The 15,793-nt window shown below is 46.8% G+C and overlaps 1 protein-coding gene across 1 annotated transcript in view; it reads right to left on the reverse strand.

Moving 5' to 3' along the window:
* prag1 (PEAK1 related, kinase-activating pseudokinase 1) overlaps positions 1-6,705 on the reverse strand; it is a 30,437-nt gene extending 23,732 nt beyond the window's left edge. The window contains 2 exon segments of the mRNA XM_084325291.1: positions 4,155-5,974; positions 6,307-6,705. Coding sequence (XP_084181417.1) covers positions 4,155-5,974; positions 6,307-6,585 — 2,099 coding nt within the window. The 5' untranslated portion in view covers positions 6,586-6,705.
* Positions 6,706-15,793: the final 9,088 nt, after the last annotated feature.

The following is a 15,793-nucleotide window of genomic DNA, read 5'->3' on the forward strand; positions in this document are numbered from 1 at the left end:
AATATCCTAAGAACTAAAGAAATAGGCCAAATGCTATATCTCCTAACCTTGGTCGTTGTTAAAGAGACACTGTCAGACTGTAGCCTAGTGTCTGGGCTGTAGCTAGTTGATCATATTAACTAGTCAAGCTGTACAGAGATTTAACACAGATGGACATAGATAACATTTCCCTCACAGAACCTACACCAGTTGCCTACCTCATACTGGAGAAGCGGTGGTCCTTGGTCGGCGGGCGGACTCATAATGCCCCCCCGGATCAGACCAGTGTCCCGTCTACAGCGCCATGGCGTAGTAACACAACCCTGGCTCCACACGGCTCATATGTGTATTTCAAGTCTCTCCCAGCAGGAAAGGTACAGGGGCAGTTAAATCTGCCAAATTAAAACCCCCATATGTCATATATAGCATCTGCTCACGACTACCTAGCTAGCTCCCTTTAGAGCGACCTCAGCACTTTCGGCCAGCAACAGGATGCTATGTATTCTTCGCTACAGAGAAGGGGTCGGGATCATTGCTCGTGGGAGGGAGGGGTAGCGGATTTAGATTTCTGTGGTTTATAGACCGCAAAGTGTAGACTTCCGGATGGATTCGAACGAGCGCGGCTGTATCTGTAAATTCTATTTCTATGGGTGGCAACTGCCTACAAGCCTGGGACAATTTGGGAGTTGCCAGGGGCAACAATCTGTTCCGCCAAAGGCCCCTCTGGCGTCCTTCACTGACCCAACTGACACGCCTATCCCATAATAGTACCCAAATGCACACTCATGTGTGATGATGTGGGTGTGCACACCCATACACACACAGGCCCTTAGGATCTTAAGATCAGCCCCGATACAATGGATGGGTTGGGTTGTTGCCGGGGTTAAAAGAACCGTTCCAAGATGCAACAGAAGAATCAACCACCCTGGTGCTGCCTGTAGGAGAAGGACAGATTTTCCAAACCATCTGCGGCTCTTAAATGATTCAGCACAACAAAATGCTGCTTCATGGGGAGTAGTATGTACCCATACTTGTGTGTGTTTGTGTGTGTGTGTGTGTGTTTCGATTTTCCACTCTCTCAGTGGAACAGAAGTTTGTCATTTTGCCTTCTAACGGAAAAACACTACATGTTAACAATTGTGTGTGTGTAAGAGTTAAGACTCTCCATAACATGTCTCCCTGTAGTGACCATGAGGGGTGACCTGCTGGGACACCTAGACTCCCTGCAGCAGTCTGCCTGATCCATCATCTCTGAGGTAGTGATGCCAAATGCACAAGGCTCAGAGGAACACAAACATAAACTCCCAAAAGAAAGCCATGACGCTGGCTGGCTGGCTGGCTGGAGGCGTGTTCCCACATGCGTCTCGACAAGGTGTATTTTTATCAGTGCAGCACGCTAGCAATGTCATAACGGGAGAGAGAGATATGGCCTTACTAGAATTACCACAAAAATAAGGGCTCCTGAAACGTGATCAGGAGCAGCCGTGGTTTTTCTACCGACTAGTAGCCAACAGAAAGTCTGCTGTGGTTTCGAATATCAACATAACAGGGTTGCCAAAAGATCAGAAAAGGGTTAAAGGTATAATCTGCAATGCCGTCAAACAGCGACCTCTAGGCAAAAGAGCCCCGCTTGGTACTGCACTTTTTAATTATTTTGGTCCGATGTCTGGGTTGGAGTTTAGTAATACTTATTATACTGTGAATTTCTCCAGACCTCTCTTGGCTACAGCCTGAGGTGTGGCCAGTGATAGCAACCCACCCCCCCCCCCCCCCCTATCCCCACTGAAACCCAAACCACACATCAGACAAAAACTAACAAATATATAAACAAAGTGCAGTACCACGTTGTCATCTTTTGCCTAGGGGTTGCATTACAGATTCTACCTTTAACCATTTCACTACCACACTACCAATGGGTTAACCCTTTCGCTGCGACATATCAATACATAAGGTTAAACCTTTCACTGCCACACAGCAAGGGGTTAACCCTTTCACGACACACTACAGACGGTTAACAGTCTGTGGTGTGGTAGTGAAAGGGTTAACCTTCTGTCGTGTGGTAGTGAAAGGGTTAAAGGAAGTACGCACCAAAAGCACGAGCAGAGTAGGGCTACGTGACCTGAATTAGAAAGCTATATAAGCAGGCTGTCTGGCTACTTTCCTCCCCTGCCTCCCTAATATGCAGAGTTTAGACCCACAGCATTTATTTCAGATGGACCAGTGTCAAAGGGCGAAGAGCTAGTTTGGAACACAGGACCCCAGCCGGGGCTTTCTTTGTTGACTGTCGTACCTCAAGGTGCCAGGACCTCTGCTCAACGAGGCCTTGAGGAATTCACAGTCTCGTCCTAAAACCTAAACTCGCTATACCGGACAAAGTATAGGTTTATTTTGACGAGATCATTTGACCCTCTCTCCGATAGCTGCAGCACATCACACGGCCACCACTTCTCTGTTTCTGCTTTTGAGTAGGTGACTCAGACAGCAGGAGGATGTATTCTTAGCCACTCTGATGCGACTGCAGGTTAAAGTAGGACGAGTGCAAAAACGTCAGTGTGCTTATTAAATGTGGTCCACATAAGACCACCAATCACATGTCAAGCTCACAGCAGGTGACAATATTATTAATAGTCAATGTGAAAAAACCAATGTGAAAATGTCTCATGAATCTGCATAATCCTGTAAGCAGGTGGAATTCAACATTCCACATAACATTACTAATGCTTAAAAATGCCCCGATACAACAATATAGATATGTAATCATAGGATGCATTTAAGCAACCCAAAACATCAATATTAATAATTTAATGCACGATAGCCCTACTAATACTAATATGAATAATATAATGACAATGTACGGTGCATTTTCATTACAGTAAAAGCCAGTCAGAGAGACAGTTTTGTCTTTGTGAGGCCATATCAATGGAGCAAGGCCTCTCTTTTCACAGCTTTTGTCCATTGTGTGGCAGCCAAAACAAATTGACAGCAACGTGACACAGCAGGGGACAATTTGACTGGCTTGTTTTGTGTGTAAAATGAGAATAGAAAAAGTCACACTGCTGCCACGAATGGAGGAACAGTGGACGCCATTGAAGAACGACGCCGGAGCGGTTTGAATGATGGGAAGAGCCTAGAATGGAGAGGCCGATTCAAGACTGAATAATCACGCTAAGAAAAGACAGATCACAGTAGGGTTCACGTGCATGGCTGCACTAAGCAAGGGCACACTGTGAACGCGCACACACACACACACACACACACACACACACACACACACACACACACACACACACACACACACACACACACACACACACACACACACTATAGTCAGCTAGTAAACATAAAGTCTATAGGGTCCAAGTCAACACGCTATAGTCTACCGTTCCATAAATAGCACAACAATGAATACTTTACTATCAAACAGCAAAATGCTTTTACGCTAAGAGAGTGCTAAATATGTCACTGCCGAGACGTTCCGAGCTAATGTCTTGCATATTAACTTACTGTATGCCATGTAATGTAATGTAATGCAATTGCGTCGTCACACGCGTGAAATACACTGACGTTAAAAGTCAATGTGAGCCACATACTGGAATGTGCAGCACAAACAGGCCAATATCTGCCACTGTGAATAACTCCCGCTTTGGGGTCGAGTGCATAGTTTGTTGGCCCAATATTGTATTAAAAGACTTGCATCTGTGTTAGGCAAGCCGCTGTATTGAATACTGAATATAAACTCCTCACAAGAAGAGGAACAAGGCTTTCCACGACCAGAAAAGGCTGACATCCCTGAATCCTCTGTCGTTATTTATGTAGCTTTGAATCCCTGCCAATCTGTTATACCGTCACCTTATCAGTATTGTTCTGTTGGAGGTGATATATGAGCAGATGTTGTATTCATTTCTACTAGCTTATCTTCAGCTACGCTCAGGCAAAGTCTACACAGATTAAAAAAAGAAAAACATACATTTTAGTGTTGCATCTTGAAGGGAGGAAAAGTATTCTTTACTTTTGATTTCCACCAGAAATGATTTCTACGGAGCAACAAATGCCAACGTTCAATGTTCGTCTGCTCTTTGCCCTCTGCGAGTAAATAAATAGGTGTGTGTGTGAATGAATGAATGAATGAATGAATGAATGAATGAATGAATGAGTGAGTGAGAAGTTCTCCTTACCGGTGGTGTTTTTTGGGTGGAGGAGGTGGAGGATTGGGCTCATGGTTGGCGGCTGCCTGCCCGGCTGTCAGCAGCTCTGTTGACCCAGTGAGTGACGGTGCCTTGGCCAGCATGCTCCCGCTATGTTTGCCCTCCTCCTCTGCTCCGGTGCCCTCACTCTGCCCCTGACTGGCACCATTGTCGAGGGCCGGCGGGGGGGGGACCGTGCCCGCCTCCGTCACGGGAGGAGGGCCGTGGTGGGCCCTCCAATCCCTGGTCTCCCTCCAGACGGTGACGCCGTTGACCAGGCCCGTCCCCCACGGGGTCACCCCCGGGTTGGCCGTCGCCTCCTCCTCCTCCTTCGTCTCCCCCTCTCTCCTCTCCTCCTCGTCGTCCTCCTCCTCCTCCTCCTCGATGCGGCAGTTCCACGCGGAGCCGTGCGGGTGGGGCTTGTGCCGGCGCTCCGAGGGCGTCTCCGCGTGGTGGGGCTTCGTCGGCTGTGCCTCTCTGGGGGACGAGAGGAGGACCAACATGGGGAGGTCGGGGAGAGGGACCGGGGAGAGAGAGGAGAGGCTGGAGGTGCCCAGTTTAGGGGAGCGGCTGCTCCTCTTGGGGGGTATGGGGGGGCTGGACTGGGGTTTGGGCGGGAGGAGGCCGGTGTCTGTGAGCAGCGAGGGGGCGCTGTGGCTGGGAGTGGAAGGCCAGCGGAAGGCAGGGCTGCCGGGGTCCTTGAGGGCCGTGGGGCTGGGAGTGGGCCAGCGGAAGGCAGGGCTGCCGGGGTCCTTGAGGGCCGTGGGGCTGGGAGTGGGCCAGCGGAAGGCAGGGCTGCCGGGGTCCTTGAGGGCCGTGGGGCTGAAGTGACACTGGGTACTGACGGCGGAGTCGGGGCTCCTCAGGTAGAACGTCCGGTTGTTCTCCTCCATGTGGGCGGCCATGACGGTGATGGTGGCCCGCTGTCCCTCCGCTGAGAGCTCCATCTTAGAGCGCTGGGGGGGTGCGTCCTCCTGGCCCTGTACCCCGTTCCCCCCCTGCGCTCCCCTCCGCTTCCTCTTGGTGCTCTCCGCATATATGGGCTCGGTATCCAGCTGTCCGTCGGGAGTGTGGGGGTCCGAGTGCGGGCTCTCTGAACCCACGGGACCTCCCCCCAAGCCCTCCTGGCCGGGCAGCGAGTCCGTACTGCTACGATAAGAGCAGGAGGAGTCCGATAGGCTGACCGGCTCGGACAGGAAAGAAGGCGAGCGGACACAGGGCTGGGGGTTGTGGGCGACGACGGAGTCCAGCGTTAAGGCGGTGGCCGGGGCGGGGGGTGAAGTGCTGGACGGCTCAGGGGTAACGGCGGTGGTCTTCCCGGGGCCGAGGCCGTTACTGTGCACTGTGCTGGGGGTGGAGGTGGTGAGGTCCACAGACGGCGGTACCCCCACAGACACCCTTTGGAGACCCTGACCGTTCGCCCTGTTAGTCGCCACACTGCCTCCGTTGTAAGTGCTCTTGATGGTCCTGGTGGTGGTGGTGGTTCTGATCTGCTGTCTGTACGTCGCTCCATTTAAACCGTGAGAGCCACGGCCCTCTTCCTGGGTGACATAGATATTGCCGATGATCATGGAGTCTTTGGGCAAGGCAGTAGGGGAGAGGGAGGACAGGGGGGAAAGGGGGGACATGGGGGACAGGGGTCCGGGGGAAAAGCGGCTGGTGTTGTAGTCCATCTTGGTTCCGGACCCGGGGCTCTGGAGGACGGCCCCGCGGAGGAGAGCCTTGCTGCAGCCGTTGGCGTCGATGAAGAGGGGAGACAGATCGAGGAGCTTCTTCAGCCCAAAACGCTCCACGGGGCTCTTTGGGTTCTCCTGATGAATACACACACACACACACATGCATGAAAAGACGTGTGAATGCAAGTCATACGCACAAATTACAATTAAATAAAGAGACACAAAGAGAATGAATACATAAATGACCATAATCTGCAGAGGTTCTTTTTCTCGTTTTCTGTAAAAAAAAAAGAAGAAAAAAACACTTCTAACTCTACTTAAACACTTCTAACTCTACTTCTATAAAAAAAAACACTTCTAACTCTACTTCTATATAAAAAAAAAAACACTTCTAACTCTACTTCTATATTTACCCCCCCCCCCCCCTCCTAGCCGCACCAAAAAGAAAAAAAGGTCCAACCCTTCACCTGCTCTATATTCATGTTGACATCGGTCATCACCTCGCTGGTGTCGGCGGTCATCATGGTAGGTTTGACGGCGATGGTCGGCTTGCTGTAGGGCGACGGAGACGTCACTCCGTCCTCCTCGTCGCCACCGCCCAGACCGGGCCTCAGGCAGACCGCTGGCGAGCCGCCGCCGCCCAGACCGCCGGCGGCCGAGCGGTGGTGAGCGCTGCGCGGGTGGAAGCAGTTCTTACAAGAGCCGGGTTTCCACACGTGTTCTGCAAAGTCGCCGCACGCCGACATCTTTCGGTTAAGTACGTGTTTTTTTGTCAGAAGAGGCCGCCGAGAGGCCCGCGCGCCGGGGGGGGAGGAAGCGGCATGACCGGAGGAGAAGAGGAGGAAGGTCACAGGAGGTCAGCCGGCGGTCTGGAGAGAGGAGAGACAACGGTTTGAATGGGGTGATCTTTAGAGAAGGGCCCTGCTCTGTGATTGTAGGTGATGAACAGTCAAACGAGTAAAAACAAGAAAGGTAAGTTTAGCAGGTTAGTAGGAAAACATTTGATTTGTGTATTCAAATGTATTGTCATTATACAGCACAAGTACAGTACAACGAAAAGGGGTTTGGCATCCAACCAAAGTGCAAAACTTCTTCTCATTGTATCCATTGAATGAATCTGTTGAATCTAATCAAATCTAAATCTAATCTACTATCTAATATTTTTACCTACTAAATATGAAGCTGACTAAAGCTGAAAATCAGGCACTGGTACCAGGGAATGTTACAGACTTTACAGAAAACAATCTCTTACAATACATTTTCTTTAAAAAAAACATACTTTCTAGTAACTAGTAAGTAAAGATCAGCCAATGCGGTGAGAGTATTCCAAATCAGGTCAATTCAGCTGGTCGAGAGAGATGTTGTCTTTAAGCGTGTGGAGTGATCTCTCAAAGGATGTCTTTGAAACAAGCTCAGCTGTACTGAAAATGTGCCAAATTCCTCACATTTGAGAAACAAGACTTTAAGACTTAACACTTTGGCTGCCAGGAGCCGTGTTAAAGCGTCATTCCCGGCCATGCTCAAGTTGCCGGAGGACGCTTTACAGCGTCCTTATATCAATATTTCAAAAATCTGCGATCGGATTCATATGTCCCCTCCGCTGGCCTGAGATCCACCAGGAGGACCCACTGAGCTCTCTGGCGGTTCAGGAGCGCCATCTGGTGGCCGATCGGCGCAATCGCTTAACAGGAAGTGGCATAGAGGTTGTGCTGGACGGCCGTATTACTTCCGGGCACTCGCTATAGGTCCCGGGACTCGATCTCGACACACTACACAGCGATCGATTGCCAATAACTCGATAAACAACATGATTTGGACGTATATACCATTATACAAGCTGGAGATGTACCGGGTAAATCTACATCCCATAATGATAACATTTCTACTCTACGATGATCGCCCAACGGCGCGCGGAGACTGGGGTGAGTTTTAGCGTGTAACGTTACCGTCTTCGATACTAACTGCTATTATCAACATTTGACCCACATTAGATGATTGGTATAACGCTGCCCACGGAATTATAAATGCCCCCTAGCCCATCCGGTCAACATCAGATGACGTGTAGTAACTTCTAGAAGTACGTCTAGTTGGAATTTTTTATATCGCGCTGATTGCCATAAAACTGTATTGCATCATCAATATAATGCATTTGGGGCTATAGATCACGTTCTGGAGAAAGCTGCAGAAAGAGATGAAAACATACTTATACATTAGACCATACTTTACTATGAATATGTGAATGAAAAAGTTTAACGTTGCTACACAATGAACAATACATATAGGACTTTGAATGGGCCCTAATAATGGCAATGTAGCAATAGAATTTAAAAAGTTATAGCCATGCAAAGAAGGGGTACTTCTCCATAGACAAATAGAGCCGGCAACCTATGGTATATCATGAATTTAACCCATGGCAACCAAAGTGTTAATATACCAGATCAAATTTACTTTTTTTTTTTTTTTACTGTAATTGAATGTACAGCACAGCACACACACATTTTCCACAGCAACAAACTAGGCCACAAGCCTGTCGCACACCCTGCCTGAACAAGTAGAGAGACCGCCTTCGGTCTTTCTCATCACATATTTCCCATGGATTATTAGATCACAAAGGAGATCCCTGTTGTGTTTGTATCTCAATCAGACGGCTCATATCACATAAGAACTGAGCGTTTGAGAATGGAATGCCTTCCCAGTCCCTGGTGAAAAACCAAAAGGTGCCAAGGAGTCTCCCCCCTGTCCCTCTCGTCTCTGCTGCCAAACCTGACAGAGCTGACACTCTGGCCTTTGAAGCGCCAAACTGGCTCGACAGGTCGTCAACAACACTAAGGTGTTTCCTGATTTCTTCCACCGGGAAGCCTTTGATTTCCATTGGTTTCTGTCTGAGGGAAGCAACAGTTGTGATTAGAGGATCAGGAAAAAGGGGGGGGGGGGCAGGGTTTGACATAGGTCAATTGGTTCTCAGAGGGCCTATAAATTAGGGGGCGTCACCAAAGTCTGTCTGAAATGCCTGAATATAATCCTCCTATAGGCCTATACCTACTTATACACCTGCATATAACCCATATAACTCTGAATGATAGTATGTACAATAATTCTGTGTATTATGTATAATTATATATATATATATATTTATTCTTACCGTAACTATGCATATATATCCACATCTGTCTATACATATAATCCTGCATATAATCCTTTTGCATATCTGTAGATACTACTATATCTATACCTGTATCACTGTACATATTAATACTACAACTCTGTACATACAGTACATATGATTAGCACTATTACTCAGTAGTAATAATTTATATATTTTATACCCAGCTTAATCACCTGTACATTGTATATTACTATTGCACTTTACTGTTACATTTGCACTCTGGTTGGATGCCAAACCTCTTTACGTTGTACTGTAGCCTACTTGTGCTGTATAATGACAATACATTTGAATCTAATCTAATCTAATCAAAGATTAGTATTTGCCATGACCCGCCACTAGGGGCAGAGTGGCCAACCATGAGTGAGCGAGTGAGTGAGTTACTGAATTGAGTGAGTTAGTAACATCACCGGTCATATGGAGGCGCAGGTACAGTACTATGCATGCATGGAAAGTCTGGGTCTTGTCATACAAATTATACTTTTCCTCAGAAACGACTGGTGATACAACAGGTTTTTAAGTTTGAGTTGGAAGCAGCATTCTTGTGCAGGTGCCTGAGCCACAGCTATGCAACATGTTTTCCCTGATGCATTCCAAAGGCGTTACTGCGACAAATGCGAAACAATTCAGGGCCCAGTTTCCCAAAACCCTCTTAGCACTAAGATCGATCAACTCGTGCCATTCTGGGTCAATGGGCTAAAATGTTCTTAGTGTTAAGACGCTTTTGGGGAAACTGGGCCATAACTCTTTCCCTCCTGTCTATTTGAGTGAGAAGCACTTGCGGAAAATCAAGACACTTTGCTTTCTAACATGTCCATACATGACTCCTGGTGTTTGGTTTTAGTGTTGGGGGAAACTCTCTGATTGCAATACCTTGTTTTAGTCTACTATCGCAACTCACTTTCAATTCAAAATTGATTCAGGAAGTGATATATTGAAAAACGTGGGACTTACTACGACTTACTAAATGGGACTTACTACCACAGTGTCTTTATACCTGTATCACTGTACATATTATAAATACTACAACTATGCACATACATCTGATTAGCACTATTACTCAGTAGTACTCATTTATATATTTCATACCTGTACATTGTATATTACTATTGCACTTCACTATTACATTTGCACTCTGGTTGAATGCCAAACTTCTTTTTCGTTGCACTGTACTTGTGCTGTATTATATAATGACAATACATTTGAATCTAATCGAATCGAATCTTAAGAAACAACTGAGAATGAATGCTCCTTAGTTCATTCTTACATTTGTAATCGATTAAAATTGAGACGAGATTACAACCCTGATTCATGTGCTCTAAATGAAACTATGGAGAATATTAGCTAGCTAAAATAATTAGTTAACCCCTCGTTGACGGGGATTGAGGGGCCGCGAGCTGCCACTTAAAGTGAAAACACCGATGACAGGTCCCAGGCTGACAAGTGTCTTTAGCTCTCAGAAGGGACCCTGCAGTGTCTGCGTGTGGAACACAAGAAGCGTTGGGTGTGCGCCGTGTTGCCCGTTCCCATGGCGTCCTAAATGGACCTGTCCTCAAAACCCTGCCCCTTTTCTTGATCCTCCAATCACAACTGTCGCTTACCTCGGACAAACTTGGTTTGTCCGAGGTAAGCGACAGTTGTGATTGGAGGATCAAGAAAAGGGGCAGGGTTTTGAGACAGGTCAATTAGAGGGTCTGGGGTTTGGCCCTCCCCCGTGACCCCCAGCGACATAAAAGGGCCTTCCAGAATGGCTCCGCAGCCCACGGCGCTCTAGAAGCTCACGAGGAGCCTCAAGCATCCCTGAGGTCGGAATGCCAGGAATGTCTCAGGGCGCAAGTCTCACCAGGGTGAATCTCACACCCCCGACAACCCCCCCCCCCACCCCCCCCCCCCCCCCCCCGCTCTGGTGAGTCTACGCGCACATGGACGCACACACACACAGCTTAGTCCCCACCTTGTGTGTCTACCTCCCCTCCTCCCTCTACCCAAACACACCACTCACACACACACACACCTCCTTCCCTTCCTTGTGTGTACACCTCCTCTCCCTCTACCCTAAGACACACACACACACTCACACACACACACACACACACACACAGCACACATCTCCTTCCCTTCCTTGTGTACACCTCCTCTCCCTCTACCCTAAGACACACACACACACACACACACACACACACACACACACCCTCCTTCCCTTCCTTGTGTGTACACCTCCTCTTCCTCTACCCTAAGACACACACACACCACTCACACACACACCCACACACACACACACATCTCCTTCCCCACCCTGTGTGTCCACCTCCCCCTCCCTCCTCCTCTACCAAAACACACAACACACACACACACACCCACACACACACACACACACACACACACACACACCGCCTTCTCTTCCTTGTGTGTGTCCACCTCCCCTCGCTCTACACACACACACCTCCTCTTCCTCTCTTGTGTTGTTCGGTTGTTTAACTCGGGTCTCGGTGAGAAAAATCAACACAGCTTCAGAGGGATCATTTGTCGTCGCCCCCCCCTCCCCCCGTCTCTCTCTCTCTCTTGTTTCTAAATACCTCACAACGAGCCTTGGTAATAGTACATAGTGACACTAACCCACCTCCTCCAGTCATTACCAGAGAGACGACACATCGCAGGAGGCACAACGCTCAACAGTGGAGTCATTACTTACCCAGAGACAACAGCATATAGCACTTGTAAAAAACATTGCACTCTGTGGCGCTTAAATTGGATTTATTATGCAATTACCATCTTCTCTTATTTTTTATGTTCCATTAGCCGCAGAGAGTCATGGGACGTGTATGAAATATTATAGCTAGTCATTTGTAATCCAAGGTCGTTTTGTAAGGAGGATTGTGTTCTAATAAAATTAAATATGAACGAATGAATGATTGTGTGTCCAGCTGACATTGATCAGTATCGAACAATGAATGTGTTCATCTATTCAATGAACTTGTAAATATAATAAGCCTGTGTGAGGGTTTTAACATAATGAGTTGGTGTGAGGTTTTAATTGCATATGTTTGATTACTGCTGACTGAATCAGTGTCATCACAACTGTATAGCCATCACACTAGCCAAAAAACTAAAAGATTTGAACAGAAATATGGACAAAATGTATTACATTTTAAATTAGATTAGATTAGATAGATTAAAATGTATTGTCATTATACAGCACAAGTACAGTACAATGAAAATAAGTTTGGCATCCAACCAGTGTGCAAATGTAACAGTAAATTAGTAATAGTAATATACAATTTACAGGTGATTAAACTGGGGTATACAATAATGTAAATTAGTACTACAGAGTAATAGTGCTAATCAGATGTATGTATGTACAGAGTTGTAGTATTAATATGTACAGTCAGTGATACAGGTATAAAGACACTATGGTAGTAACTTAAGCCATACTGGCCAGCAGCGCAACTAGTAAGAGTAGGTAAGGGATATAATGTACAGATGTAGATATAGGCTAGTACAGATATGTTCGATTGGATCGCTCCACTCCAACCACCTTAAAAAAACACCTTTATTTACCCAGGCTAGTCTCATTAGATAGGATATCTCATTTTCAAGAAGAGGCCGGTGAATACAGTGACATTTCAGAGAGCAACTATGGGAAATGGGGGGCCTTTTCCTGTGTGAACTGAAGATAATACATGTTTACATGTTTTTCTTTCTTTCTTTGTTCAGTGCGAGGGACTCAATTCAGATGGAAAAGCACCCGACCGGAATGATCAATGTTGTTTCAACTGTCTCCTGCAACAGCATGGGAAACGGGAGCCGGGGTCTCTGACTTCAAATGGTATGGTGTGTGTGTGTGTGTGTGTGTGTGTGTGTGTGTGTGTGTGTGTGTGTGTGTGTGAGTCATGCAGGGCGATGATTGATCCGAGACAGGCCGTCGTTTTTTTTTTGGGCCGCTTTCTTGGGGGGGGGGGGGGGGGGGGTTATGGCAATAACTGCCAGTGGCAGACAGACAGTCATAGATGTTTCGTAGAAAGATGACAAAGTGCACAGACAGACCAGTCAGACAGACACACAGACCATTCCTTTGGCAGCGCACAAGGCCGGGGGGTGTGTTGCTGATGTGAGTAAGTGAGACTTGACAGGCAGGCGGGGGGGAAACAAACCTCCACCACTCTGCTCTCACAGCAGGGAGTCGCCCACATAAACAACACGGCAGGACATGTGGGAATTAAAAAAGCCTTTGAAATGTCAGGTTCGCGTCTATTCTTATAACGGATTTATGCTTCCGCATTCACGTTTTGCGCTCTGATTGGCCACTGACGTTTCTGGTCGCGCCAATCGTGTGACGGCAAGTTCTTTCGCCGGTTAAGCTTAGGCACTCTTTCGAAGTTGGTTAAGGTTAGAGTTTGGCTTAGAGCAGGGCGATAGAACACCAGCCCTGATTCCAAACTCTAACCTTAACCAACTTCGAAAGAGTCGCCTAAGCTTAACCAGTGATAAACTAGGCGTTAAGGTAGTTTTGCTGCTGTTCGAGGGCGGGAAATGGGTGCGTCACGCGATTGGGCGTACATGTCACATGACCAGAAACGTCAGTGGCCAATCAGATTGCACCAGAAACGTCAGTGGCCAATCAGATTCGCAAAACGTGAACGCGGAAGCATAAATCCGTTAGGATAAGAATAGACGCGTCAGGTTCTTCTATGCTCCATCACTTCCTCAGATGTGCCCCCCCCCCCCAAGAAAAAACACAGAACAGAGTGTCAGCCTGTCAGTGTTGGCTGACAGTGGTGCCTGGGCCACCGACATCAATATCAAAACAGGCCCCACCACAAATAGATTTCCCCCCCAAAATGATCCAATAACGTATTAACTGCACTTCTTGCGTCGCGAGGTTGATCCTTTCAAGTGTCGGAATGGATAAGACTGTGTGTTTAAAATACATGGTGTCACATGGTGTCGGTGAGCGGAGGGTTTGCGAGCGCAAGTGCCTGCTAGTACCTAGTGACCACCATCACACGTGCACAGTGCACACACACCACACACAGACACACACAGACAGTCTTTTCTTCATACCCTCCTGCCCCCCCCCCCCCCCCACATATAACTAAACCTAAGATCTTATGGGAAATACTGCAAAGACCGCATCTTTCACTTTGGCGAGGCAAGATCAATTAAAAGCCTACATCCTCATACAGGGTACCAGGTGTTTGCGAGATAGCCTGTAAACCCTGACTGTCAACATTCCCCACACCTTCCCTGCTCAAGGTCCAACAATATTTCTCACTGGCTCCTGTTAAAATGCAGCGGGCAGGCTCACCTCCGGGGAGCTCGGTCAGTCATCATGACACATTCAAGTCCTGCCTTAAATAAATACTCGCCCCACAGTGGAAACTGTCTCATAACGTTGTTAGGGGGAGAGAAAATCATCAGAAGACTAGAAGAAGAAGAAAAAAAGCAGGCGATCAGTGCACAGGAAAATGAGCTGTCTGTCTGGGTCAGGGCTGGTTGTTTAAAGACTGCTGTGGAATGTCACCTCTTGGGAACCTATAAAGATCTGTGTTGTTTTGCTCTCTGAAGCCCTAATGAACGTGTCATGCTTCAACTCTCTCACTCTCTCTCTATCTACATACAGAAGGCTATTCTATTACAGAATAACCACAGAAATGGGATTCATTATAGCACCATTCATATGAATCCAGTGTCACTGGAGATTCTGTCTCTCGACTTTTGGTCTATAGATACAAACCAAGTATCAATAACCTGTAACCTGATTGATTGAAAACTTTATTAACAGATTGCAGAATGGGTACAGTACAGTACAGCTCAATACACACAATTGTTAAGGGGATGCAGACCAGAGAAAGACTTTCGTCTTGTTTACATCAGGGTCCCCCATTTTCATTCATCGTAACATACATGACATACATGAAATACAGATAGACAGTACTGCTACATCTATACATTTATGACATACCAGATTTGCAATTACAGTACTGTTTGTGATACAAAAAGAGTCAAAAAAAATATAAAAAAAAACCATGATGAGTGAGCCTGAGCCATGGGGTCCTGTCTGTTGAAGCTAATCATTTTTCTCTTGACAAGACGAACCTGTAACACCACCACCCCAACAACAACAACAACAGCAACAACAACAACAACAATAGACTATTTGCTCAGGGCTAGTCACCTGCAGTGAAGAATGCGGTCTACAATGAGACTCTTGACTTTAGGGGCTTAGCTACACTGAACAGCTGAACAAACTCCACTTGTATGCTTCAGTGCACAATAACAAAGGGCTTTCGTTTTGTAAACTCAATTGTATCTATCTGAAACAAACGAGAGGACAATCATTTCCAGCCACACACACACACAATCCGTTTATTATTAGCCCAAAACAAAAAAAATCATAATCAATAAGCGCACGCGCGCAAACAAATACCTACGCACGCAATCGCTCTCTCACACACACATGCACCACGCCACATTCCATGATCAATACATGAATCAAACGAATGTAAATAGTATCGCCAGTAAAATTGACATAGCGATACGTATTGTTCGAGCAAAATTGTCGCGCCTCCCTTCATCACAGAAATTGCTTGAAATCCGCTTTTTAATCTCACGATTTATCTTTCCCCGATTCGATCTACAATCTAAACTTTTTGAAATAGAAAAACCATTAAGCCTCATTGATTTGGAGATAGTGTTCAAGACCAATGTCCCACGTGCTTCGCTTGTACGTTTTTCTTTTCTGTTTTAGAATGACATCCTCAAGATGGTCTCTTGTTCAACCACTCACCTGC

Source organism: Notolepis coatsorum (assembly GCF_963971535.1).
Source record: "Notolepis coatsorum genome assembly, chromosome: 11".
Lineage (NCBI taxonomy): Eukaryota > Metazoa > Chordata > Actinopteri > Aulopiformes > Paralepididae > Notolepis > Notolepis coatsorum.